This window comes from Pseudorasbora parva, chromosome 17, assembly GCF_024679245.1.
Source record: "Pseudorasbora parva isolate DD20220531a chromosome 17, ASM2467924v1, whole genome shotgun sequence".
In the NCBI taxonomy this organism is placed as follows: domain Eukaryota; kingdom Metazoa; phylum Chordata; class Actinopteri; order Cypriniformes; family Gobionidae; genus Pseudorasbora; species Pseudorasbora parva.
In genome coordinates this window covers 18,649,802-18,675,368 of record NC_090188.1, presented here as the reverse complement: position 1 = coordinate 18,675,368, position 25,567 = coordinate 18,649,802, and the positions used below count along the sequence as shown (strand labels likewise).

General features: G+C 35.8%; 1 protein-coding gene and 1 pseudogene across 2 annotated transcripts; both read right to left on the bottom strand.

Moving 5' to 3' along the window:
• Positions 1-956: 956 nt before the first annotated feature.
• gsto2 (glutathione S-transferase omega 2) lies at positions 957-10,068 on the bottom strand. Of its 2 annotated transcripts, none has more exons than XM_067422446.1 (7): positions 9,920-10,068; positions 9,677-9,732; positions 2,618-2,726; positions 2,175-2,397; positions 1,765-1,866; positions 1,568-1,674; positions 957-1,241 (listed from the first exon to the last, which is right to left on the bottom strand). In XM_067422446.1, the coding sequence occupies exons 2-7, from the start codon at positions 9,705-9,707 to the stop codon at positions 1,091-1,093; spliced, it is 723 nt and encodes a 240-aa protein (XP_067278547.1). In that variant the 5' UTR covers positions 9,708-9,732; positions 9,920-10,068; the 3' UTR covers positions 957-1,090. The 2 variants fall into 2 exon arrangements, with proteins under 2 accessions (XP_067278547.1, XP_067278548.1); XM_067422447.1 differs by having other exon boundaries at positions 9,677-9,729; positions 9,920-10,061.
• A 3,181-nt stretch (positions 10,069-13,249) lies between these two features.
• On the bottom strand, positions 13,250-25,096 carry LOC137045650 (glutathione S-transferase omega-1-like; annotated as a pseudogene).
• Between the last annotated feature and the right edge of the window lie 471 nt (positions 25,097-25,567).

Here is a 25,567-nt window from a genome sequence, read left to right as displayed (position 1 = left end):
TTGTTTAAGGGAACCTCAGTCATTTCTTGCTGGTACTGAGAATTAGTCAGACTCTCTAACCATAGGTCTTAACCAGGTCATGACTGCCCCTATTGAGACATGAACTCACAGTTCTGAGAAATAGTCACAACTGTCACAACTTCAAGCTTTTATCTCAAAATGACACACTGGCTTTTATATCCCATAATTCTGACTTAAAATAAAAACTGGGAGATATTAACTCGCAATGGCAAGTTTTAAAGTCCAATTCTGTGAATGTATTTGTATTTTCAAATTGCAATTGTGAGTTTATATTAAAAAAGAATGCTATCAAACGATGCATAATTTGAGATGTGACAAATGACAGTTGCTGGTAAATAAATAATAGGACCTTAAAGTTTAATTTTGCAAAGGGCCAAAAGTAGACATAGTTGAAGAAACACCCTCTTGTTGTTCATCATCGATCTGGCAGCTGATTCAGGATCTTTGAACCATGAGTTATTAATGATGGTATATCATGTACTTTAACCGTATTATCAGTTTTGATATTATGTGCCAAGGGCTTACATTTAAGGGATTGTTGAAATTTCTAAACAAAGTATGAGCAGAAAGCAGAAGCTGTTTTACAAGTTTTCCTGTACAATGGACTGCTTAGATTGTAAGATAGAAATCTTTTTTTATCAGTCAATAGAGCAGCAGAGTGCCAGTTTTTACTTAATACTCTTTATAAGGGGGTTTTGTTTCTCACAATTATCGTTTTTAAAACCTTGCTTAAAAATAACCCGGAAATGCATTAAACTAACTTATGCAGTTTCCCCTTTCAGGAAGTGATGTTTTGCAACCTTACAACATGCACTGCATGGCCCAGTGGCATTTTACTTCTCACCAAAGAAGAACTTTTTTACTACAAATATTACAAAAAAATAAGTACTATATAGATATTAAATGAAAAAAAAACACATCGCAATGATTTTATATTTTGTACATTTGCTTTATTTATATTCATAAATGACAAACATTAATATACCCGTTGTAAAAAGGTGTAATTCAATATTAAAATAGAGTAATAATGAAAAATCCACACAAAGATGGACAGATATCATGTTTTACTCTATAAACCATGATCATAATTAGGTTTTCCATCCATGTAGCTGTTGAAGAACACCTTGTGATCTTCTGTGCTAAACATGGTTGCTTTAACGACAGGATCCTCAAGCATGCGTTCAATCCACTTCCTCAACTCAGGAGTGTTGTCCAAACAACTGGAACATGACAAGACATATATGGTTAGATTTACAACAAGTTATACTTTGGAGAAATGTACACGTCATTTATTCACATATAGTCCTTGACAACAGCAGGTTGTTGTTTTTTCTTGTGTGCACAAAGTTTACTGAAGCAAAATGCTTTTCATTTAAGTTAAAGCCCTACCTTTACTAATCTCAGTCATTCATCACTGTTTGCAAAGCTGTTTGACTTAACCTCCATGACTCAGCACATTATTCGTCCTGCTGTCAGGTACAACTGCTTTATTTGTTGTCTGAGTTTTTACTATACATTTCATATATGCACTAATAAAAACACTTACTGCTTCACACCCATCATCTCAGCCCTCTCAAACCATGGCCAGATCAAGTAGTCAATCATTGTGACGGAATCGCCCCCAAAATATTTGGTCTTCTTTTTCGCCAGACTCTGAAAAAAAGATATAAAAAAAGAAAGCATTTAAAAGTAAATCATCATGGTAAACTGTATTTTAAGAAAGTGTAGGTATTTTCAGCCCACCTCATTTAACTGGGAGACCTTTTCTTTAAATTCAACTTCAGCTGCTGAGACGTCCTCTCCCCTTTTCTTGCCCATAGAGATCTTATAGAACAATGGAATCACCTAAAAGGAGTATGAATTACCATTAATTTATGCAGAAATGTACTTATATATTAAGTGAATAAGATTATACACAAGTAACGCTTCTGAGCAGTTATGGTTTTACCTTCTTAGTTGTTAGGGATTACTTAACTGATATTACAAAGTTTATTTATATCAAGACTTTAATATTTATTTTAGAAGTACATTTTTATATTTTATGTCCTGATTAGGATGAGATTTCTGATGGAAGACCATATTTATTTCAGCAGTTTCTAGAGGCAGATGTTTTTTTTTATACAGTGCATGTTTCAAAGGACAAAATGACCAACCTTTGAATAATGCTCCAACAGCATTTTCTGTTGGGCCCTCTCAAACGGGTCAGATGGGAGCAACTTCTTCTCAGGGTAGACCTCATCCAGGTACTCACAGGTGATTGGTGACTCGTATATCACCTGACCACTTGAGGTTTCCAATACTGGTACTGTCCCAGCAGGATTCTTCTCCAGAAACCAATCTGGCTTATCCTTCAGATTGATGTTGATAATATCATGCCTATGTAAATGGAATATAAAATAAATTTTGTATAATGTCTAAATTTGAGAGTGATCTTCCTTGCAACCAATACAGAAAAAGTTAATGAAGTGAGTGGTGTGTTTGTTTGGCTTGATTTCAAATATCAAGTGTTCAACAATGATTCTCAGAAATTGCTTACTGCACCTTTAAGCCCCACATTTAACCCTATATTGCAAGTTAAGTCAAAATTATTACTCACTTAATCCCCTTAGCAGTGAGCACCAGTCTTGTTCTCTGAGCAAAAGGGCAGAATCTCATGCTGTATAGCCGAATAATGCCATTCGGCACTGGTCCAGGAGCAGGACATTCTGTAACACACAAAAAACTCTATATAATAAACTAAATATTAGGGATGCACCAAAATAAAAATTATTGGCCGAAACCGAGGAAACAATGGCCGAAAACCCAAAAGAAATTATGCCAATTATTAGTAATTGTTACCAATAGTAACCATTGCATTTATTGCTATGACTGTGTAAATTTACTAAAAATCAAGGCATTGCAATTGCATAAATTAATAATAAAGTCTCAAATAATAAATCAATTACAAATTATGCATACATTTATTTAGCAAACTGCAACAATCCACAGTATAAAATAAAATTCTAACTAAAATGTTTAACTTGACCTCACTCATGTGTAGCCTACATGAAATAATATACAAGCCTACTAGCCTGCAGAAAGGTACAGACATTTAATAAAGTAATCAACTGTATATTAATTGCATATTTAACTGTTTAAATTAAAGATGAATACTTATTAAACTTACAAAAGCTATTCAGTCAAGAGCAGCGAGTGATGTCCTTATCTTTTGTTCGACATGAAGGCTACTACCCCTGACCTAATCAACGGATGTGTCGTCTTTCTCGACCGTATAAAGTTAAGGCATATTCAGACTGTCTGATTGGATACTCATCAAGATGGACATGTTGACATACTTGTGTTAGTTTGTCCCTTTAAGCGCAAGACTTGAAAGAGAATCAATATGTGCGCGCTATGAGACGAGTGTGCGCTTTTGGATGATTGAGCACACAGATCTTCTAACTGCGCGCAAGCTCATTTTTGTTTTCTGGCTCTACATCCGGGTGCTGAAGGAGAACATAATGGTCTTCTGCCCGTTTTTCTTTTATTATCGCTGTTGTTTTAGTGCATCACTGAGGAGCCAACGTTACGTGTATCCATCAACAAAAACATAAACAAAGGATTATTTTTAAGTTACAATATTATAGATGCGTCATCAGATGTGAGATGGACCTCATACGTCAACAACGCAGAGATGTTGCTTTAGACAAGGGATGCCCCTTGTGAAAAAAAAGTGCACTTTAGTGTACTTTTATAAAGTGTACTTATTACACAGATAATATACTTATACTAAATACACTTAATTGTGCAATTAAATGCAATGTTTTCGGTGTACTTAACACACATTATATGTAATTGATTTCAAATTTATCACATATTAAGTTGAAATAAAATACAATAAGTTGCAATTAAGAGTGATTTTTTGGAACAACTTAAGTGGTACTTAAATACAACTTTATATGTACTTTCATAATCGCTTCTAGTGTATTAAAATTGTAATTAAAGTGCACTGCTCAATGTACTGACAAGCAATTAATGTGAACTAAAACATACTTTAATGTCAGCTAAATATACACTTAAGTGTGAATTAAATGCAATGTTTTCGGTGTACTTAACACACATTATATGTAATTGATTTCAAATTTATCACATATTAAGTTGAAATAAAATACAATAAGTTGCAATTAAGAGTGATTTTTTGGAACAACTTAAGTGGTACTTAAATACAACTTTATATGTACTTTCATAATCGCTTCTAGTGTATTCAAATTGTAATTAAAGTGCACTGCTCAATGTACTGACATCCATTCTACTGTCTTAAAAACAAGCAATTAATATGAACTAAAATATACCTTAACGTAATTTACATGTACACTCTAATATAATGAAATACATTCATAATTACATTTTTCAAATAATACAGCTGCAATTTCGTATAATAAACACATCCAAATTTAAATCCTCTACATTTATTGACAAAACAATCTGTAAAACAAATATACAAAAAAAACTTTTTTTTGATGCCCAAGAAAAACCCAAAAAACTATTTACACAAACACAAGAACATATGTATTTTGTCAATTTTATCATTAAATTCAAGTGATGCCATATTGATGCTCTTTAATGTGACATGACAGATCACTGTAAAGACATCAGTTCAAGCAGCACTGCGGCACGAGTGAATGTGATCACCTTGTCATTGTCAAAGAATTAACGTGAATTTACATCAGAAAGTATGTTAAGGATACATTACAACTTACTAAAATGTATCACATTGTGTAATCGTTCAGTGTTTCAACAGCAGAAAGATGTCGATAAAACACGAGAGAGATGAACTCTTTCACTAAATGTATGCATTATATTAGCCTATATATTCATCATATTCTACTTAACCTGAAAACCTGAAAAAAATCTAACCTATAATTAGATTTATAAGTTAATGCAAAAACGGTCTTATGAGAAGTTTACACGTTTGCATACAATGCAAGTGCAAGTAAGGCCTCCCTATATAGTCTACACTATACAGAATTTTTTGTCGTTTGATTAAACAAGAAACAACAAGGCAATTATATATTACATTCTGAATCAAATTATAATCTTTGTGTGCCCTTTGTTAGAGTTAAGCTTGGTAAAACGTCCTTCAAATATGTCGCAGCCTCAGATTGGAATTTGCTCCAGACTGAGTTGAAGCTAAAAGATCTGGTGACATTTAGTAATTTTAAAATTTTACTTCATCATTTTGAGAGTAAATTAATGGTGTGTAATTGTTTTTGACTGGTTGTATGTTTTATGTTTTGTATGTGACTTTTTATGTATAACTGTACATGCAAACACAGCTGCCTATCTTGGCCAGGACAGGACATTTTAATCTCAGTGAGTTTTTCTCCTGGTTAAATAAAGGTAATAATAATAATAATTAGTAGAGATATTTTTTATATTATATTTTTAATTCTTTAAGAAACCTTTAGTTTAGGACAATTACAATTTGTTCAGTAAACCAATAGAAAAAAATTAAAAAAAGCATTTTTATATTTAGTGTTCCTCCCCGAACTGTCAGCTTTGTGTACTGTTACACCCCTATTATTAATGCAATCTTAAAATCAAAAGTTGTATATATCTTAATTATTTAATGCATTTTTAACTTGCATGAACAATGACTATAAATTTAATTAACCAGCTTTGAACTATAATTTATTAAGCAAGGTCAACAACTATTAATAAACACTGTAAAAAATTAAATAAAAGAAATAAATAAAAATAAATCACCGTTAGATCATGTCGGCCAATACATTAAATAACGTTAACAAATTAGATCTTATTGTAAAGTGTTACTGAACTTATAAGCTCTTAAACCTTTTCTAGCACCAAAATTAGGACCAAAAGGTTTATTCTAAAATCTTATTCCAGCATTACAGTGAAAGAAAAGAAAAAAGAAAGAAAAAAAAACTGAAGAACTCCAAAGGCACACAAAATTGTTTGTCACCAACTATTTTCAAGTTGTTTGGAAAGTGCTGTTTATGTCAATGTCCCAGAAGCTCTCCATCAGTAGGAAACTGGCGCACCATCTCTCCACAGTAGATGTGAATGGACATGTTCCAAAGAGGCAGGAAAGAAAAAATATATATACCTTGAGGAAAGAAAAAGAAAACGCAAAGAAAAAACTTGTTTATAAAACAGATCTATCCATTATTATAATTGGCTCAATTAAATTAAAACGATAGATGTACAGTTGTGCTCCAAAGTTTATATTCACACAGCAGTATCTGTATGAAAAAAAAAAGAAAAAAAAAGAAATCATAAAAATGAGCATGTTGTCTCTTTTTTATCTAGTACTGCCCTGATGAAGCAGTTTATTCTGCATGGTGTGTGTACGCTTTTGACCACAACTGCATCCCCTATGAGATGAATTACCTCAGTCATCAGGGTAGAATGATTGGAGAGGTTCCTTCACGTATCCCACTGAGCACATCATCTTCACTGACACTGGACTTTAAAAAGAGAGAACATTTTAATAATGTTTTTTATTCCTACTTTACAGGGAATTAAACATAACTTAAATATAGATAAATAACCCAAGACCAATGTAAATTGAGACAAGTATTTTTGCATTTTTCCTCATCTTGCCTTGCTAGTTTATTCTTACCTCGCACCATCTCCATGAAGGATGTTCCTGTATTTACCACGCCTGGCACAGCAATGCTGCGGCTCCTTTCCTTTGGGTGTGTGGCCTGTAAAATATATAATGATTAGGGGATCTGTAAATGCACAAGTGGGAATGTATTACTTACAAATGGACAAGATGCAAAGCATTTGAAAGCTAAAGACTTGATAGCAATGTTTTAGCTTGTGTGATCAGTGTCATGGCTGGGCATAAATTCATAATTAACATTAACTTGACCTCATCAAGATGGCTCTGTAATTCCACACAGCTTGCACTGGATCTCCAATAACAAATCTGTATTGATCCTACAAAATAAAATAAGATAAGCACAAAATATTAAAAACACAAATAGTACTTTAACATCTTACTCTCAAAATGCAAAAAGAAAAGAACATATTAAAATCATTATTTCATTACTGGTTGTTATAAGTTAATATATGGAATAAATGTATATAACGTTAAATGTCTTCTGTCCATTTAAAAAGTAGGAGTTCGATTCAAATATTGTATTTACAGCAGGCAGATTCATTGAACATGCCCACACCGGCGATCACATTCCGATTTAAGAAATTATTATAATGCAATCTTAGATACATGATAGGAAACATGATTAATTCACCTCCCGAGTCCATAGTGCGTCTATCCTATCTGCGATTAAACTAAATAACTACACCGTAATAGAGAGCTACCATGTTACGGTGAAAATGTAAAATCAAGAGAGCTTATATCAAGATATACTTACTTGACTCGTTATTTGTAGCATATAACGTCTCATCTGTAATGATCCAAACGGTTCGCTCCTCTGTTGTCTGTTGTCCTTCAGCTTCATTATGCATCGCGATGACGCAAACATGACAGACCGCGCATTTTTCAAAATCATGACGTAGTATTATTGGCGCATGCGCATTGAAATATTAAGTATAAATATAAAATAAGATATTTCGTGCATTAAATGTTGATTATAAATGACGTATTAATTATCAATTTCTGTTCAGGTTGTTCTAAAACACTGTGTAGTTGGACTGTATTTCAGAGAACTTGACTCATTCACCTAACTAAAAGTCAATCATGTTTACAGTGAGTCTGATTAAAATGAAATGTAGCCTATTTTAACTGAATTTTAATGCAAATTAATTTGGTTTAGATTTGTTCAACTTTTTCTTGCAATTAATGCAATTAAATGTGTGTTTAATCGCCATACAACAACATAATATTTAAAGTAGGTTATTCTGTACACAGATGTTAAATGTTACAGTACATTAGGCAACTCCTCTCATAAAGATTGACAATGTCAAATTATGTAGAAAACTGACACTTGTAGTTGAGTTCATAGGAGCTAGTTATAACATTTCAACAGTATGTTGTACTGGAGTGTAAGCGAGTGAAATTTTGAAGAAAAATAAATTAACCAATGTAAATTTGGACAACTCATTTTTTTAAAAAATCATTTATTTTCCATGTGCTTTGTCATTAGTAAAATAAGTGCACTTTATGAAACAAACTCATAATTAAAATGTTTTAAGTAAATTTAGGTGTAGACATTATTACAAGGTGCATTTTTAAAAAGTGCACTTAAGTGTGTTTATAAATATTGTCATACAAGTGTACTTTCTTTAAGTGAAAATTAACTAGATATTATTACAAAGTGCACTTATTAAAAGTGCACTAAAGTGTGTTTGTAAATATTGTCATGAAAGTGTACTTTTTTAAAGTACAAATTAATTATATATTATTACAAAGTGCACTTATTATAAGTGTACTAAAGTGTGTTTATAAATATTGTCATGAAAGTGTACTTTGTTAAAGTACAAATTAATTAGATATTATTTCAAAGTGCACTTATTAAAAGTGTACTAAAGTGTGTTTATAAATATCGTCATGAAAGTGTACTTTGTTAAAGTACAAATTAATTAGATATTATTTCAAAGTGCACTTATTATAAGTGTACTAAAGTGTGTTATTAAATATCGTCATGAAAGTGTACTTTGTTAAAGTACAAATTAATTAGATATTATTACAAAGTACACTTATTATAAGTGTACTAAAGTGTGTTTATAAATATCGTCATGAAAGTGTACTTTGTTAAAGTACAAATTAATGATACATTATTACAAAGTACACTTATTATAAGTACACTAAAGTGTGTTTATAAATATTGTCATGAAAGTGTACTTTTTAAAAATACAAATTAATTCGATATTATTACAAAGTGAATTTTAAAAAAGTGTACTTAAGTGTGTTTAGAAATATTGTCATTAAAGTGTATTCTCTTTAAGTACACTTAAGTGGCACTTAATTTTAATTATATCATATTATCTACAAGTGCAGTTTTTAAAAAATATACTTTAAATCTATTAAGTGCACAAAAAATACACTTTCAATACAATTAAGCACACTTCTTTTTCACAAGGGGCGTCTTAATCAGATCCCTAGTTCAGTAGGCCTAGTCAGGGCACTGATCAGGACATAAGTCAATGGGCTGACTCCCTTATCAGTGCCATGACTACTGAACTAGGGATCTCGATTGAGACGCACTCAAGCACGTGCAGGTCGCTGTTTCTGTTCGCGTCATCACAACATTTCGGCCGTATCGGCGATACAAGTCTTTTTAAAATTCGGTGCATCCCATACTAATATATATATATATGATGATGAAAATCCATGCTCATTATATATATATATATATATATATATATATATATATATATATATATATATATATATATATATATATATATATATATATATATATATATATATATATATATAAAATGAGCATGGATTTTCATCAGTAAAATAATGTGGAGTTTAGGTTATTTATTTGTTTAGTTTTTTGTTTGGTGTAATGATATATTTTAATAACTCGTATAACTTTTATCAGAAATACATTCTTGAAAATATGATTATGCAACATCATTGTCCAATATATGTGGTGAGGTTTCTGCAAACAGGCAGGCTATTGAAACTTACAGAGCAAACATTGCAGTATTTGTGAGTACAATTTTCTTCTCTTACCTTTTCCATGGCATTTTGGAGTTGGAGCCATTATGGTGATCAGAGTGTTTAGCCTTCTTAAAGAAGATTTTAAAGGTAGAAATAAACAATCGATGGTGATTACACAAACATGAATAGAAAACATGAGCGTTTTATGGATAAGAATCTAACACGTTGAAGCGAGGAAACTGAAAAATACTCTCGACGCTATAGATGCTTAACGTGTTTTAATATCAAGCAAAAATTATTTCAAAGTTTGCTTACCTGTAACGTTAGATCCGTATGACCTGGCTGTCTGTAACTGAAGTAAGCGAAGCGTTTGCTGTCTTGAAAGTTGAGTTTATAGAAGAATAGGTGTGGCTGAAGACTATGACTCCTCCTCTTACATCCTTAGCCTACTACACCCATGTTACTTTCAAAATAAAGCTCTTCTGCAAAAAAAAACTGTTCACTGCGTTAAATAAGATTCTTATTTTCTACGTTTGTAAAGACCCCACATTCATTTTACAGCTATACAACGACTATAAATGATAAGCTAATCAGTCTGCACTTATCTTTCGAAGTGCTTATTAACTGTAGCCTACATTTTCCTGATTTTGCCGAGTCATTATCAGTCGGCAATTAACATAGGAAGGATCGCTGAAATCTTTAGCCTACTGTAACAGCTGTTCGGAACACATTATCACTGCGCGGATGTTGCTGTTGTGTCTACTATAGGCCTAGGTATAGCCTACCTATGGGACTATCTTCTAGAGGAAGAATGTGTTCTTAATACATAGAGCGACAAGGCGACCAGGTTTACAGATGGGTATACTGGTTTTTGGTGTCCTGTAGCCTACCCGGAAACGTCCTCGTTTTACAGAGCATAATAAACAAAATTGCCAACAGCAGAAAAAAGCCCGACCAAAAAGCACCAACATAAAATAAACATTTGAATAGATATAGGCCTACAATATAGTCACAATTTAAAAATTATATTAAATACAGTTTATGACAGATTATCTTCTTTTTTTAAATATGTTTTGGTAAATTGTAAACTTTCATTCATTAAGGATAAGGCCAATACTAAGAAATGTCCCTGATTTTCAGATTTAAAAAAAAAAAAAAAAATCATGTCTGATGTCTAACAAACACTCTTAGTGTGGGCGTTTTGCAAAGTCATGCAGAGATTTACATTGCAGTACTACAGCTGCAGATTGAGTCACCGTATAAAGTTATCAGAATATGCCTTGCTGAAACAATTTTTATGTTTGTTGTTGTAAATTTTTCCTAACATAAGATAAGGGTCACTTAGTCATAGTCTATGACACTGACATCTCAAAGCTTCTGTTGTGCACAGTCATGCTCATCTATGCAACAAGAATCTAGGAAATCCACTGTTTTTTTGTTTGTTTTAGTTTTATTGTTCTGATCAGTGTTAATTTTGACAGCAAATTCAGATTTAGTCTTAGTCTTAGTCTTTTGAATAACACACCATTTAGTTTTAGTTCCATTTTAGTCATCTGAAAACTTTTAGTCTTAGTCTAGTTTTAGTCGACTAAATATCATAAGAGTTTTAGTCTTAGTCTCACCGGTCGGTTTGTATAACGTTTTAGGTTCACGGTTTCAGTACGGTTCGGTATTTGCTATGTTCACAGAATAAAGGACTATTAAAAATAAAGAAGATAAGAGCAAATAACTTAAATACAAGCAGTAGCATAAATAAATTCTATTAAGCAAAGATACTGATAAAATGAACAATGCATTTCCTGTTTTTCAGGTAGGTCTAACGTTAGTTTTAGGTAGAGAAATAGAATAAATAATCAAATGTAAAATAACTACTTATTTAACTGTTTAAATGAAAGATTAATCCTTATTAAACTTACACAAGATATTCAATCAAGAGCAGTGATTCCTCATATTTTCTTTGACATTAAAGGTTGCTGCCCCTTTAAGACAGGGGTATGCGTCGTCTTTCTCGACTGTATAAAGTTCACTTAAGGCATATTCAGACTATGTCTGCTTGGATACTTAACAAGATGGACATGTTGACATACTTTTTGTATGAGTTTGTCCGTTCAAGCGCAAGACTTGAACGATAACTGAATATTTGCGCGCTGTGGGACGCGTGCGCGCTCTCGGATGACAGATCTTCACACAGCGCGTGCGCGCTCTCATTCGCGTCTTCTGGCGAATATACCCGTCCCGGGTGAGGACGGCGAAATGACTGGACAAACGGCAGCACTCGCATGCATTGAACACAGTTTACAAAGAGAAACCATTTTGCCAGTTTTTCTTTTATTATCGTTGTTGTAGTGTATCACTGAGGAGCCAGCACGTGTATCCATCGACAGAAACATACATAAAGCATTATTTTCAAGTTACAACCCATATCAAAGATGCGTCATCATCAGATGTAAGATGGACCGCGGTGCAAGTGCGTTTTACACGGCACCCCGGTTGGGAAACGCTGGTCTAATCAATACAGGTCAGACGTGGTTTTCTTTAGCTTCTATTTTATTCCAAGTTTAGCAGCTAGCGGAAACACGGTGGTTTATCTGATAAAATAAACTTGGCGTGCGTGCTTTGGCATATAACTCATGCGCCTCTGACATTTCTGTTCTGTCTTTTCTGTGTGCTGCTGCGTTTGTTTAGCTGTTGCGCTTGCATTTGCCGCGGCTTTTTTAAATGGCTCTCGGCTGCTTCTGCATAGATCAACCTACCCTCAAAGATTCGCTCTGATTGGATTTCTACCCAACACGGCCCACAAAAAGAGTACTTATGATTGGATCTCTTCTCCATTCGTCCCTCCCATATATTTTCGTCTCATTTTTATTCGTTGACTAAAGTGCCAGTTATATTTCGTCACGTTCTTCGTCATCATATCTGACTTTTTATTTAGTTTTTATTTAGTTTTCGTCCGTGAAAAAGGTTAGTTGACGAATATTTTTCGTCATAGTCTTCGTCAACTAAATTAACACTGGTTCTGATCAGGGTGGAGAACTGTCTCTTTTCCAGTAAACAAAAGTCTTAAGCTTACCTGCCCCTTTATTATAGTGCAGGACTTTACATTTGCTATTGCAAAAAAGGGGGACAAAATCCAACAGTTAACTTTACACATTTAGTATACCATTTTTTGTACATGTACCATGGCAGTATCATTGTTTTGCAGTAACTTAAGGCTCCAAATACACATAACATATGTTTTTGCTCTGGTATGGTATGGTCAGCTCAGCTGAGGACTTATTTTGGTGGCACTCACCCTGCTTCTGGTAAGAACATGGATTAAATAAAACTCTGAGAACTTGATGTGTGATGTGACTAATTGGTTCAATAGTATATATTGGCACAATCATAAAAGATTAATTAGTCAAGAGTTATTTGCAAGTGAACACAGTTTCTTGGGTAAACGCCATGCAAAACTTTTCTGAGATAAGTCATTTTTATTTATTATTATTTTTTATTTATTTATTTTATTTCATTTAACTGGTAACAGATTTATATTGATGCATGTAATTCATTCAGATGGTTATTTTAAAAAATCAGATTTTAAGACCAGACATTTGTTCCCAATATCCAACCAGAGTGTGTTTTACCATATAGCAAGGATTTATTCTATAAACCATAATCATAATTGGGGTTTCCCTGTAGGACTTGTAGAACACCTTGTATGTTTCTGTGCTGAATATTGTGGCTTTTACAGTTGGATCCTCCAACATATGTTCAGTCCACTTCTTCAGCTGAGGAGTGCTGTCCAAACAGCTGGAAAGCATGAAAATAGGGTGTAAATTGGTAAAGCAATCATTTTGATGGGTCTAATTAATAATGCCACAGTTTCTAATTATCATTTTAAATAATTATCAATTTGTCAAAATGTATTATGCATTTCTTTGTTGATAAAATTGTTATTTATTTATTTAATTGAGGAAATCATCTTTATTACCTCATCCTTACCTTGGACTTTGTAACAAATCTTTCCCCTGCAGGTCAAAATGACCCAAAGACCTAAAATTATACTTCATTTTCTCCACTTTCCAGAAAGCATATTTTATTTATTTTTTTTATATTTAAAAAAAAAATGCATTTTTTAATTTGCATTTTATTTCCATTTAAATTACTAGATTTGATCAATAAATAATTAATAAATAGTAATTTAAGCAAACTATTTCAGCTTTAATTCAAAATAACTTCATAATTGCATACATAACTTTTTATTGAGCACAAAATATCTTACATTGGCTGTCTTCTTGTGGAAAAAAGATAATATAATATTTCATGACTCTTGCCATTAGATGGCATATAGCTCAATATGGAGCAAATGAGCTGTTCCACTGCGGCTGGGTCCTAAAGTTTCTCTTCAGTATGCATTCAGATACACATGTAGACATTATAAAATCATTTTTTGGTAGTTTTAGCATTTTTGGTTAGAATTTAGTATTTTTAGGTTTTTCTATGTGTACTGAAGCATTCCTCACATTCGATTCATTCCTATGGGGGTCAAATTGACCCAAGAGGGAAGGATTTGTTACTTTTTTTACATTTCAGCCACAAAACTCCTTGAATCCAGTAAATAAATATTTTTTTTTATATTTGTGGTTCAAGTGTGACAAAAGTCCTAGGGTCTTGGACCACTCTGATGAACACTACATTTTTGGGGGGGACCCAAAAGAAAGGGTTTGTAAAGCTGAAAAAACTAGTAGATGCCGAAATGTCTAATTGAGGAACAAGGTGAGAAAACAAATGGAAATTAACATCTGAACTGTCCCTCATGCACCACTGGAGACATAAGTTTCACCTCAGTATCAGCTAATCCAGTGGTTCCCAAACCTGTACTGGAGGACCCCCAGCCCTGCACATTTTGTATGTCTCCCTCATCATCAGACACACCCACTTTAGGTCTTACCATCTCTACTAATAAGCTGATGAGTTGGATCAGGCGTGTCTGATGAGGGAAACATGCTAAATGTGCAGTGCTAGGGGTCCTCCAGGACAGGTTTGGGAAACACTGAGCTAATCTACATCTTTCTCTTTTGACCCCTCTCCCCCAAACTCCTGCTTTCCCTCATATTGAGATCACCTGAAATGCACCAGAAATCTCTTTGTTACAATGTCAATCCTCACGATACAGTATTAAATGTATTTGATATCATTTGAAATGTCTCAGTGTGACTGGTATACATATCTTATCTCCACAGAAGTAAACTAGAACATCATAAATATTTTAAGAGTTTAAAGATATCTAGCCTTGGTGTATGGTAGATGTGGCTTTCAGCCATTTGACCTCTAGTCAATACAAGTCTATAAGACTTGATTAATGCAAATTCCTATTGTGAACTCGTGTTTACATTTGAAAGAGTTTGTGCATCTGGTTCTGGGCATTTAAAAGAATGTTGCAAAGAGATCGGGGCTCGATACTGTATTCAGGTCAGCCCGTAATGCTGGACATTTCAAGATAGCCAGCATTATGTAACTTTCAGAAGTCAGGTATATATTTCATTCTTTACTTCAGAGTATTTGATGTTATATATGGATTGCCTTGGAATTGATTATGTAATTGGCTTTATACATTTACCTGACTGTTGATAAATTGTTACACTTTGATCGATTCTGACTTGCTCTGGAATTATTCAGGTTATGAACAGGCATAATTTCAAAAAAGGGTTAAACGGAATAATTAAATGTAAACTATTAAATATAAATGACCAAATAATCAATTGGAATTCCAACCTAAATTTGAAATAATGATTAAATGGAGTCGGATAATGAGGAAGTGGAATTAAATCCCTTTTCCCAGCTGAAAAGACCGAACGCGCAGCGACCTCCAACCACCGATCGTTAGCCTCCATTTGGGGCGATTTGGGCGGCCTTACAAGTTAAAATAAATGGCACATAAAATGTCTGGATTTGTTTGTCATAACCATAACACATAATCTATCTTTTTCTATTGCTTGTGCACTTAATAAAGGTAATAAAAAGAAGATAAACGCATACTGCTTCAGATCCATTATCTCCATCCTCTCAAACCATGGCCACATCAGGTAGTCAATCAGTGTTATTGAATCTCCTCCAAAAAACGGTGTCTGACAAAAGACATTGAGAAAGCACACGTTTATAGAGGAAGCGATAACTGAACTCAACTGAAAAGTATCCTGTGAGGCCAGAAAGCTTTATTCCACTCATTATAATATTACTAGTATTCCAACCAACCTCATTTAATTGGGAGAGTTTCTCTTTAAGTTCTACTTCTTTTGACCTGATTGAAGGGAACTTATAGAAGTGGGGAATCATCTAAAAAGAACATTCATTCATATTCATGAAAATATTTAATGAATTAAACCTAGCAAGTCTATATGTAATATCTCTGAGCATGAGTAAATACTTTTGAGAAATGCTACAGCAGCATTTTCTATTGGGCCCTCTCAAACGGATCAGATGGGAGCAACTTCTTCTCAGGGTAGACCTCATCCAGGTACTCACAGGTGATTGGTGACTCGTATATCACCTGACCACTTGAGGTTTCCAATACTGGTACTGTCCCAGCAGGATTCTTCTCCAGAAACCAATCGGTCTTATCTTTCAATTTGATGTTTATTGTAAGAGCCATATATTGTTTGTTTCTTATGTAGATGTGAGTTAAATAATTGTTTTCATTAAGCAATTGTTAAATAATTATGAGTAAATAATAATTAAGTGTAATTTAATATTACATATTGACAATGACGTAATTTCCGGCAAGGACCGTTAGTTTTGTGTGATGCAATATTGGAGCGATACAGTTTTTTGACCGTGTAACATTTTTTCCAGTTGATTTTGTTAATAAACATTCATTGAAAAGAAGTTACTGGACTAATGGATGTTATTCGCGTTCAAATCCTGCTCACTTACAAAGAAGAAATGCAACCAGATGAGAATATAGACGGATTGCAAGCACATTGAAAGTCAAAAAACTCGCTCGCGGTGGATATGGAAAGTGAAAGTGGAAGTGCGCGGACGGCGCGCTTTTGAATCGACGACAAGGACATCGTTGATAAAGGTTCGTCTTTAAAGAACACTGAAAGGACATCAGCAATAAGGGACCGTTGGTGAATGACCACTGAAGTGTTTCATGATCTTGGATTATGAATAGCGGACTCTATAGTGCTTTATTCTATGGTGGGGGAAAAACTGCGTCACAGAGAAGAACGTCGTCACTCATTAAAGTACCATTCTTTGAAGGAGGTAACGGACTTTATATCAGCTATAAAGTTTACACAATGCATGTATGAAGAAGCTGAAATGCACACGTTTGATCCAGAAAGGTATTGCGTATACTTTTAATCGTCTGCAAACAGTTTGTGCATTAGTGGAATTAAGATGGCTGAAGGAGGAGAGGATGATGTTACCGTTTTTGAACACAAGAGGGTGCCTAAACCCACTAAAAAAGCATTAGAGGAGCAATTACACAGACGGATTGGATTGAGAAGAGCGAAATTATCTGCTCTTACCAGTAAAACCAGCAACATTGAAAGGTTGATGATTGATGATGACAATCTGGAAAATGTACAAGAGTTGATGCAACTTGACTTTGCACAATTAATGACAGAATTCACTGATTTAAATTTGCAAGTTCAAGATCTTTTGCCTGAAGATGAAAGGATTGCAGATCAACAAAATTGGTTTCAGCCTAAAATGGATTCCCTGAGACATTTCGAAAAGAAGACAGAGAGCTGGATAGCTGCTGTTGGTGGTAAAAAAGGCCAAGATGACATGGAGGATAATGTTACACCTCAAGACAGTGCATCACAGGTATTTGAATCTAAACAGAAGCATGGTTCAGATATAGAGAGCGGATCTTGTTCTTCTGTATCTTCTGCATGTGCACATGAAGAATCAAAACGTGCTGCTCTGCTAGCAAGAGCAGCAGCCCTAAAGAAAAAACAACAACTTGAAATTGAAAAGATGCAGCTCAGCGCCAAAATGGAAGAACTTGAAATAGAAACAGCACTTGCAGAAAGTAACGCTAAATTAAAGGTGCTGAAAGAGTATGAAGATGGCAGAAGCAGTGTGCAATCTAAGCAAAGAAAGGGAATTTGCCAAAGTCAAACGGAACTAAAAACGGAGCAGAGCGTCGGTTCACCAGCTCATTCATCTGTGGGGAAAAGTAAAAAGGCCATCTCAAAACCAGTGCTACTTGCAACGCCACAATTAGACACATCAAGAGCCGCAAGCCACAGTAATAATCGTCAAGCAGATGACAACATTATTCAAATCATGCAGAAGCAAAATGACTTGACAGAATTGCTTGTGAAACAGCAAACTCAAACTCAGCTTCCAAGTAAAGACATCCAAGTGTTTACAGGTGATCCACTGACATTCAAATCATTCATCAGGTCATTTGAGCATACCATAGAACATAAAACAGACAATGAAAAAGATAAGTTGTATTATCTAGAGCAATACACCACTGGAGAGCCACAAGACATCGTAAGAAGCTGTGAATATATGCCATCAAGCAAGGGTTTCAAGGAAGCAAAACGATTGCTCCAAAGACATTATGGAGACGAGCTAATCATAGCCAGGGCTTACATTGACAAAGCTTTAATGTGGCCTCAGATCAAGTCTGATGATGGTAAAGCCTTGAGCACATATGCTCTGTTTCTGATCGGTTGTCGGAACACTATGGAAGATGGAGAGTTCATGGAGGAAATGGACAATCCTACAAATATGAGAGTTGTTCTTTCAAAGTTACCGTACAAGATGAAAGAAAGGTGGCGATCAGAAGCTTACGACATCAAAGAGCGACACGGAGTAAGAGCAAGATTTACTCATTTAGTTGACTTTATTGATCGTCAAGCTAAAGTGGCCATGGACCCCCTCTTTGGTGACATACTGGATAATCGCAATGTGGTATCAGCAAAGGGGAATCAGAAAGAGAAGTATCCTGTCAAAAAAGGAATAACAAGGAGCAGCTTTGCTACCAACATTTGCATGGAAGAAAGAAAGCCTCAGGTGGTGTCAAGAAAACAGGTCAGTCCACCCAAGATGCTCAATGCCTTTGAGAAACCATGTATGTTTTGCACAAAGGATCATGCATTGGACTCATGCAGTGAAATAAAAGAACAGCCACATAAGGTACGTGTTGAATTCTTGAAGTCTAAAGGCTTATGTTTTGGATGCTTAACTCAAGGCCATCTTAGCAAGACTTGCCAAAAGAGAATGGAATGTAAAGAATGTTCCCAAAGACACCCAGACATTCTACACATTAAGGAGAACCAAAAACGTACAAAAGATGTTGAAACACCAGACAAGATGATCTCATGTGCTCAAGTCTCCCTTAACCACCAATCAAAGGAAAACACAGAGTCTGGAGGAGATAACTGTGTGCTGTCAATAGTGCCAGTAAAAGTCAAGTCAAATAAGAGTGACAGATATGTGGAAACGTATGCTTTCCTGGATGCAGGAAGTACAGCTACGTTTTGTACTGAGGAACTGCAACGGAAATTGAACCTAAAAGGGAAACCAACTCAGGTTCTGCTGAGCACTATGTGTCAAGACAAGCCAGGAGAGCAGAAGTTAGTAAACAGTATCATCCTCGCAGATTTGGAAGTGTGTGCGCTAGAAGACACAAAGTACTTCGAGCTACCTAAAGTCTTCACCCACAGCAGTATCCCTGTTCAAAACGAAAACATCCCTAAACAAGAAGACATCAGAAAATGGCCATACTTAAGCAAGGTAAATATACCTAGTATTGATGCAAATGTAGATCTTCTGATTGGAGCCAACAACGCAAAGGTAATGGAGCCGTGGTACATCATAAACAGCCAGCAAGATGGACCTTATGCTGTAAAAACTGCACTGGGTTGGGTAGTGAATGGACCCATCAAGAAGGAAAGCAGAAATGCAGAAAAGTCTAAACTGCCACATCATACAGTTAATCGTCTCTCTGTGGTGGAGATAGAGCAATTGTTGATTCAACAGTACAACACAGATTTTCCAGAACGTCACTATGAAGAGAAAGAGGAAATGTCCCTGGAGGACAAACAGTTCATGCAGACGGTGCAGGAAAAGACTACGTTTGAGAATGGGCATTACTGTGTAAGACTGCCATTGAGAAATGAAGCAATCAAAATGCCAAACAATCGATGTGTTGCTGAACTGCGTGCAACGAACCTGAAAAGAAAGCTTCAAAAGAATTCAAGTCTGCTTGAAGACTACAGTAACTTTATGAAGAGTATAATCGAGAAAGGATACGCAGTTAAAGTTACTACAGAACAGCTTGTTCGCAACGATAACAGAGTCTGGTACATACCACACCACGGGGTGTACCACCCAAAGAAAAACAAAATTCGAGTAGTTTTTGATTGCAGCGCTTCGTTTCAAGGCATGTCGCTAAACAGCCAATTGCTGCAAGGTCCAAACCTCACAAACACACTTATTGGTGTGCTTACCAGGTTTAGAGAAGAAGCAGTAGCCATGATGGCAGATGTGGAGTCGATGTTCTATCAGGTGAGGGTTCCTGATGAGGACGCAGATCTGCTTCGCTTTCTTTGGTGGCCAGAAGGCAATTTGAATGCACCCATAGAAGAATTTAGGATGATGGTGCACTTATTTGGAGCCACTTCTTCACCTAGCTGTGCATCTTATGCACTTAAAAAGACAGCAGAAGACAGGAAAGATGTAGCATCTCCAAAGGCTGTGGAAACAGTTCTGTACAATTTTTACGTGGACGACTGTTTAAAATCTGTGTCTACAGAACAAAAGGCAATTGTCTTAGTAAAGGATGTTCGAGATTTGTGTGCTGAAGGAGGGTTCTGCTTAACAAAGTGGGTAAGCAATAATAGGAAAGTTTTGTTGTCCATCCCAGAAGAACAAAGGGCCAGTGGCATAAAAGACCTTGATTTGGATCAGGATTCTCTGCCTCTTGAGAGAGCACTCGGCATGCAGTGGAGTACAGAAAATGACACATTCACATACAACATCAAGGTACAGGAGAAGCCATTGAGTAGAAGAGGTATTCTCTCAGTTGTTAATTCAATCTATGATCCTCTTGGGTTTCTGGTGCCACTCATCTTACCAGTCAAGCTCATTCTAAGGGATATGTGCAAACAAGGATATGGATGGGATGAAGAAATTGAGGGCAAGCGTGCTGATCAGTGGGTCAGATGGTTAGAAGACCTAAATCACCTTTCAGACTTCCAGATAAAAAGATGTGTAAAACCAGAGGGGTTTGGTAATACAGCAGAAGCACAGCTGCATCATTTCTCTGATGCTAGTGAGAGTGCTTACGGCACGGCAACTTATCTGGTACTTACAAATGAGCAAAATAAGAAACATTGTTCCTTGTTAATGGGTAAGTCAAGAGTTAGCCCACTAAAGCAAGTCACAATCCCTAGACTTGAGCTGACAGCGGCAACCATAGCCGTCAAAGTGGACAAAATACTACGGAAAGAGCTTCAAATTCCACTACAGCAGTCAGTTTTCTGGACAGACAGCACTACCGTGCTCAGCTACATTTGCAATGAAAGTGCACGCTTCAAAACCTTTGTAGCAAACAGGATCTCTCTGATACGAGATGCCACTACTCCACTACAGTGGAGGTTTGTCAAGACATCGCAAAACCCTGCAGATCAAGCTACCAGAGGTCTTAAAGCAAAGGACTTTATACAAGCGAAAACATGGATTAAGGGACCAGACTTTTTGTTGAAACCAGAAGAAGAATGGCCACAAAGACCAGATCAAATGAGCCAAGATGCACAACAAGACCCTGAAATCAAAAATGAAATCAAGGTCAACACACTCAACATTGTAGAGAGCAATGACATTATGAGGAAGTTAACTGATTACTACTCAAGTTGGTTTCGTCTTAAAAAGGCAGTGGCTTGGATGATAAGACTCAAAGAAAATCTTTTACAATTATGTAAAGCAAGAAGACAGTTTCAGGAGTCTATCGCACAATCGGAGAAAGACCCAGAAAAGCGAGTATCCCTTCTACAGGAGCAAATGCAAAAATACAGATCAAAAGTGGAGAAAAGGTCACCGAGCCTGGAAGACTTGAATCAAGCAGAAATACAGCTCATTCAGTACAGTCAAAAACAACAATTCCAGGAAGAAATTGAGGCTCTGCAAAAGAATGTTCCTGTTAAAAGAAGAAGTCAGCTGTACAAGCTTGACCCTGTATTTCAGGATGGAATACTAAGAGTTGGTGGTAGGCTCAACAGAGCAGCCATGCCAGAGGAATCTAAGCACCCTGCAATACTTTCAAAGGGCTCCAAGATTTCAACTCTCATTCTAAATGATATTCATCATAGATGTGGACACTGTGGTAGAAACTACATGTTATCTACACTCCGACAAAAATTCTGGATCCCCCAAGCCAACTCAGCCATTCGAAAACTTATACATAAATGCTCAGTTTGTCGCAGACTCAATGGACGAGTGGGAGAACAAAAAATGGCAAGTTTGCCAGAAGATCGCCTTCTACCTGATAAACCCCCTTTTACAAACGTGGGCGTCGATTATTTTGGACCCTTCGACGTAAAGCGGGGCCGGAGTACTGTAAAAAGGTATGGAGTGTTGTTCACGTGCCTAACAATTAGAGCAGTGCACATTGAGATAGCTGATAGTTTGGACACTGACTCATGTATAAATGCTTTGAGGCGTTTCATAAGTAGAAGAGGACAAGTGTCAATCATGCGCTCAGACAATGGCACAAATTTTGTCGGTGCAGAAAGAGAGTTACGAGAGGCAATAAAAAACCTGGACCATAACAAAGTGGAGAACACCATGCTGCAGAAAGGGATTAAATGGATCTTCAACAGTCCAGCTGCATCTCATCAAGGTGGAGTTTGGGAGCGTCAAATTCGTACTGTACGAAGGATACTCAACACTCTCTTGAAGGAACAGTCTATCAATGATGACAGTCTTCATACCATCATGTGTGAAGTGGAAAGCATCATCAACAACAGACCAATAACTACTACATCAGAAGATCCCAATGACCTTGAGCCTCTGACACCAAACCATTTACTGGTGTTGAAAACTCAGCCCAGCTTACCACCAGGTGTCTTTAACAAAGAGGACCAATATGCAAGAAAACGTTGGAAACAGGTACAATATCTTGCTGATTTGTTCTGGAGCAGATGGACTCAAGAATACCTTCCCACTCTGCAGGAACGCAGCAAATGGTCAAACTTGAAAAGGAATTTTGAACTTGGTGACGTGGTGCTAGTCGTGGACCATTCTTCCCCCCGTAATTCATGGATAATGGGAAGAGTAATTCAAACATTGCCAGACTCCAGTGGAACTGTACGTCGTGTAAAGTTAAAGACCAAAACGAATATACTGGAGAGACCTGTAAATAAGTTGTGCTTAATTCAAGAGGCAATGTAAGCATACAGACTAACCAAATAATTGCCAAGAGGAAAGATAACCAAAGGAAAGGTGGAGAACTAAGTAACAAGTGAAGTGAAGGTTCAAGTGAAATGGCTCTAGTATTGGAATATGATTAGGATAATTGTTTGGTCGCCTGCCCAACCAATTAGGGGCCGGATGTGTAAGAGCCATATATTGTTTGTTTCTTATGTAGATGTGAGTTAAATAATTGTTTTCATTAAGCAATTGTTAAATAATTATGAGTAAATAATAATTAAGTGTAATTTAATATTACATATTGACAATGACGTAATTTCCGGCAAGGACCGTTAGTTTTGTGTGATGCAATATTGGAGCGATACAGTTTTTTGACCGTGTAACATTTTTTCCAGTTGATTTTGTTAATAAACATTCATTGAAAAGAAGTTACTGGACTAATGGATGTTATTCGCGTTCAAATCCTGCTCACTTACAAAGAAGAAATGCAACCAGATGAGAATATAGACGGATTGCAAGCACATTTATGATGTCATAGTGAACTATTAATACAATTATTCATAGGGGCTTTACTTTTTACTCAAAGCAGAAACCATGTTTATGTTAAACACTAATGCCAGATTGTGCTTGTACTCACTTAATTCCCTAAGCACTGAGCACCAATCTCGTCCGTTGGGCAAAAGGGCAGAATCTCATGCTGTAGAGCCGAATATGGTCCTTTGGCACAGGGCCAGGAGAAGCACTTCCTGTGGCACAAATGAAACAAAAAACATGTTTGACTTGATCTACCTATTGTAGCAATGACATTGATTTATAGCACTGTAAGTAACTTGTAGCCTTACATGTTTCTAATGATCCAAAATGTCTTTTCAATAATGTTGTCATTATGCAATACATTTTCATGCCCACAGCGGATGTCTTACAGCGGATGTCCAGTAAATGCAGTCCATTTACTGGATGTGTGTGTGTGCGCACGTCTTTGTTTCTTTACCACATGTGGCATGAAATTACGAAATATGGCTAAAATATAAAGCTTGAAGTTATCAGTCCTTTCATAGAAACACGCCGTTAAATGACAACACAAACATTTGTAAAATTTACAGAGATCAAAAGGGTAACAGGAGCATTTTCGGGCAGTTTTATGGAGATGCACTTTTATGGACTTAAAAAATTACCAAACAGTCAGTGCCATAAATTCGGAAGAGTCAGGATATTTTTAATATAACTCCAATTGTGTTTGTCTGAAAGAATAATGTCATGTACACCTAAGATGGCTTGAGGGTGAGTAAGGATCATTTTAATTTTTGGGTGAACTAGCCCTTTAAACCAACTGTTATATCACCGAGTTGTCAAGCAAGCTTGTGTAACGTTACAATGAAATGACTTGAACTCCCAGTTTCATAACAAAGACGCATCTGAACATGTTCTGATTGATTGTAATCACAACAATTCTGCTCAGTCACGATATCTGCTAGCCTGACAACAAGCCAGACCCAACTCGCCATAGACAGGGCGCAATCCGAGGGGCGGGATAAACGGTTGACTTTCAAACTCCCTCTGCACGCGATAGGATAGCGCTACACCAACCAGAGCAACGAAGGTGAAGCAGAGCTCGCTGATAGATTAAACATTCACCGTATCCGGTCGGCTAAACTCCGAATACATCTTCCCTTTTAAAGAATGACTTCAGTTCCGTTCTTTGTTCTTTTCTCAGAGAAAAGCTTAACTCCAAGTCTTCCAGGATCGCGGTCAAATCTGATTCGAAAGACCGCCACCGTTCGCCAGTTTCTGTTTACTAGAAGCACGCAAACGCAACTCGGCCGTCGTCATTATGGCCCCCGCCCGCCGACTCTATACACGATGTGATTGGCCCGTCCAGATTCTGAGGCTCAAACGTGAGAGTTCCTAGACACTTGCGGGCAAATTAAATTTGCTGCCGCTTGGGTGCGTCTAGATTTCTAGGCTAGATATCTGCAGTAGGCTACTTTAGTAGGGTATGCTTCAACAGCCAAAAAACTATTTTTAATGGAAAAAATAAATATAAATAAAAAAATCTTCAGTCTCAAATTATTATTATGTCATACCTTTTCCAAGACATTTCTGAAATGATGCCATTTTTGTAATCGGTGATACCCTTTAAAAAGACCTGCAAAGGTTAAAATAATTTGAAAACCATTGATTTAGGCGTGTTTGATTAAAGACGCCACTATTATTTTAGTAGGAAGTTTGGTAGCCTCACTGGCGTGCAGAAAGATCTTTGTTCAGTTGTATAATTAAATAATTTTCCATTACAACGAACCCTGGGATAAGAATCATAACTAAAACTATCAGTTAATATAATACTTACTTCTCTAACAGTATGACTTATCACAATTTCGGCGATAAATGGGTCTGAAATATCAAAACTAAACCGCAAACGCATCTATTGATCTATTATGTGTATCCCCCAACCTCTGTTATGTTTTTATTTTTATTTTTTGATTGTTTTTTTTTTTTTTTTTGTTTGTTTAATGTTACATAAGATTGTATGTTTTGTTGGAAAATGTAATATATAAAAATATATAAAAATATATAATAATAATAATA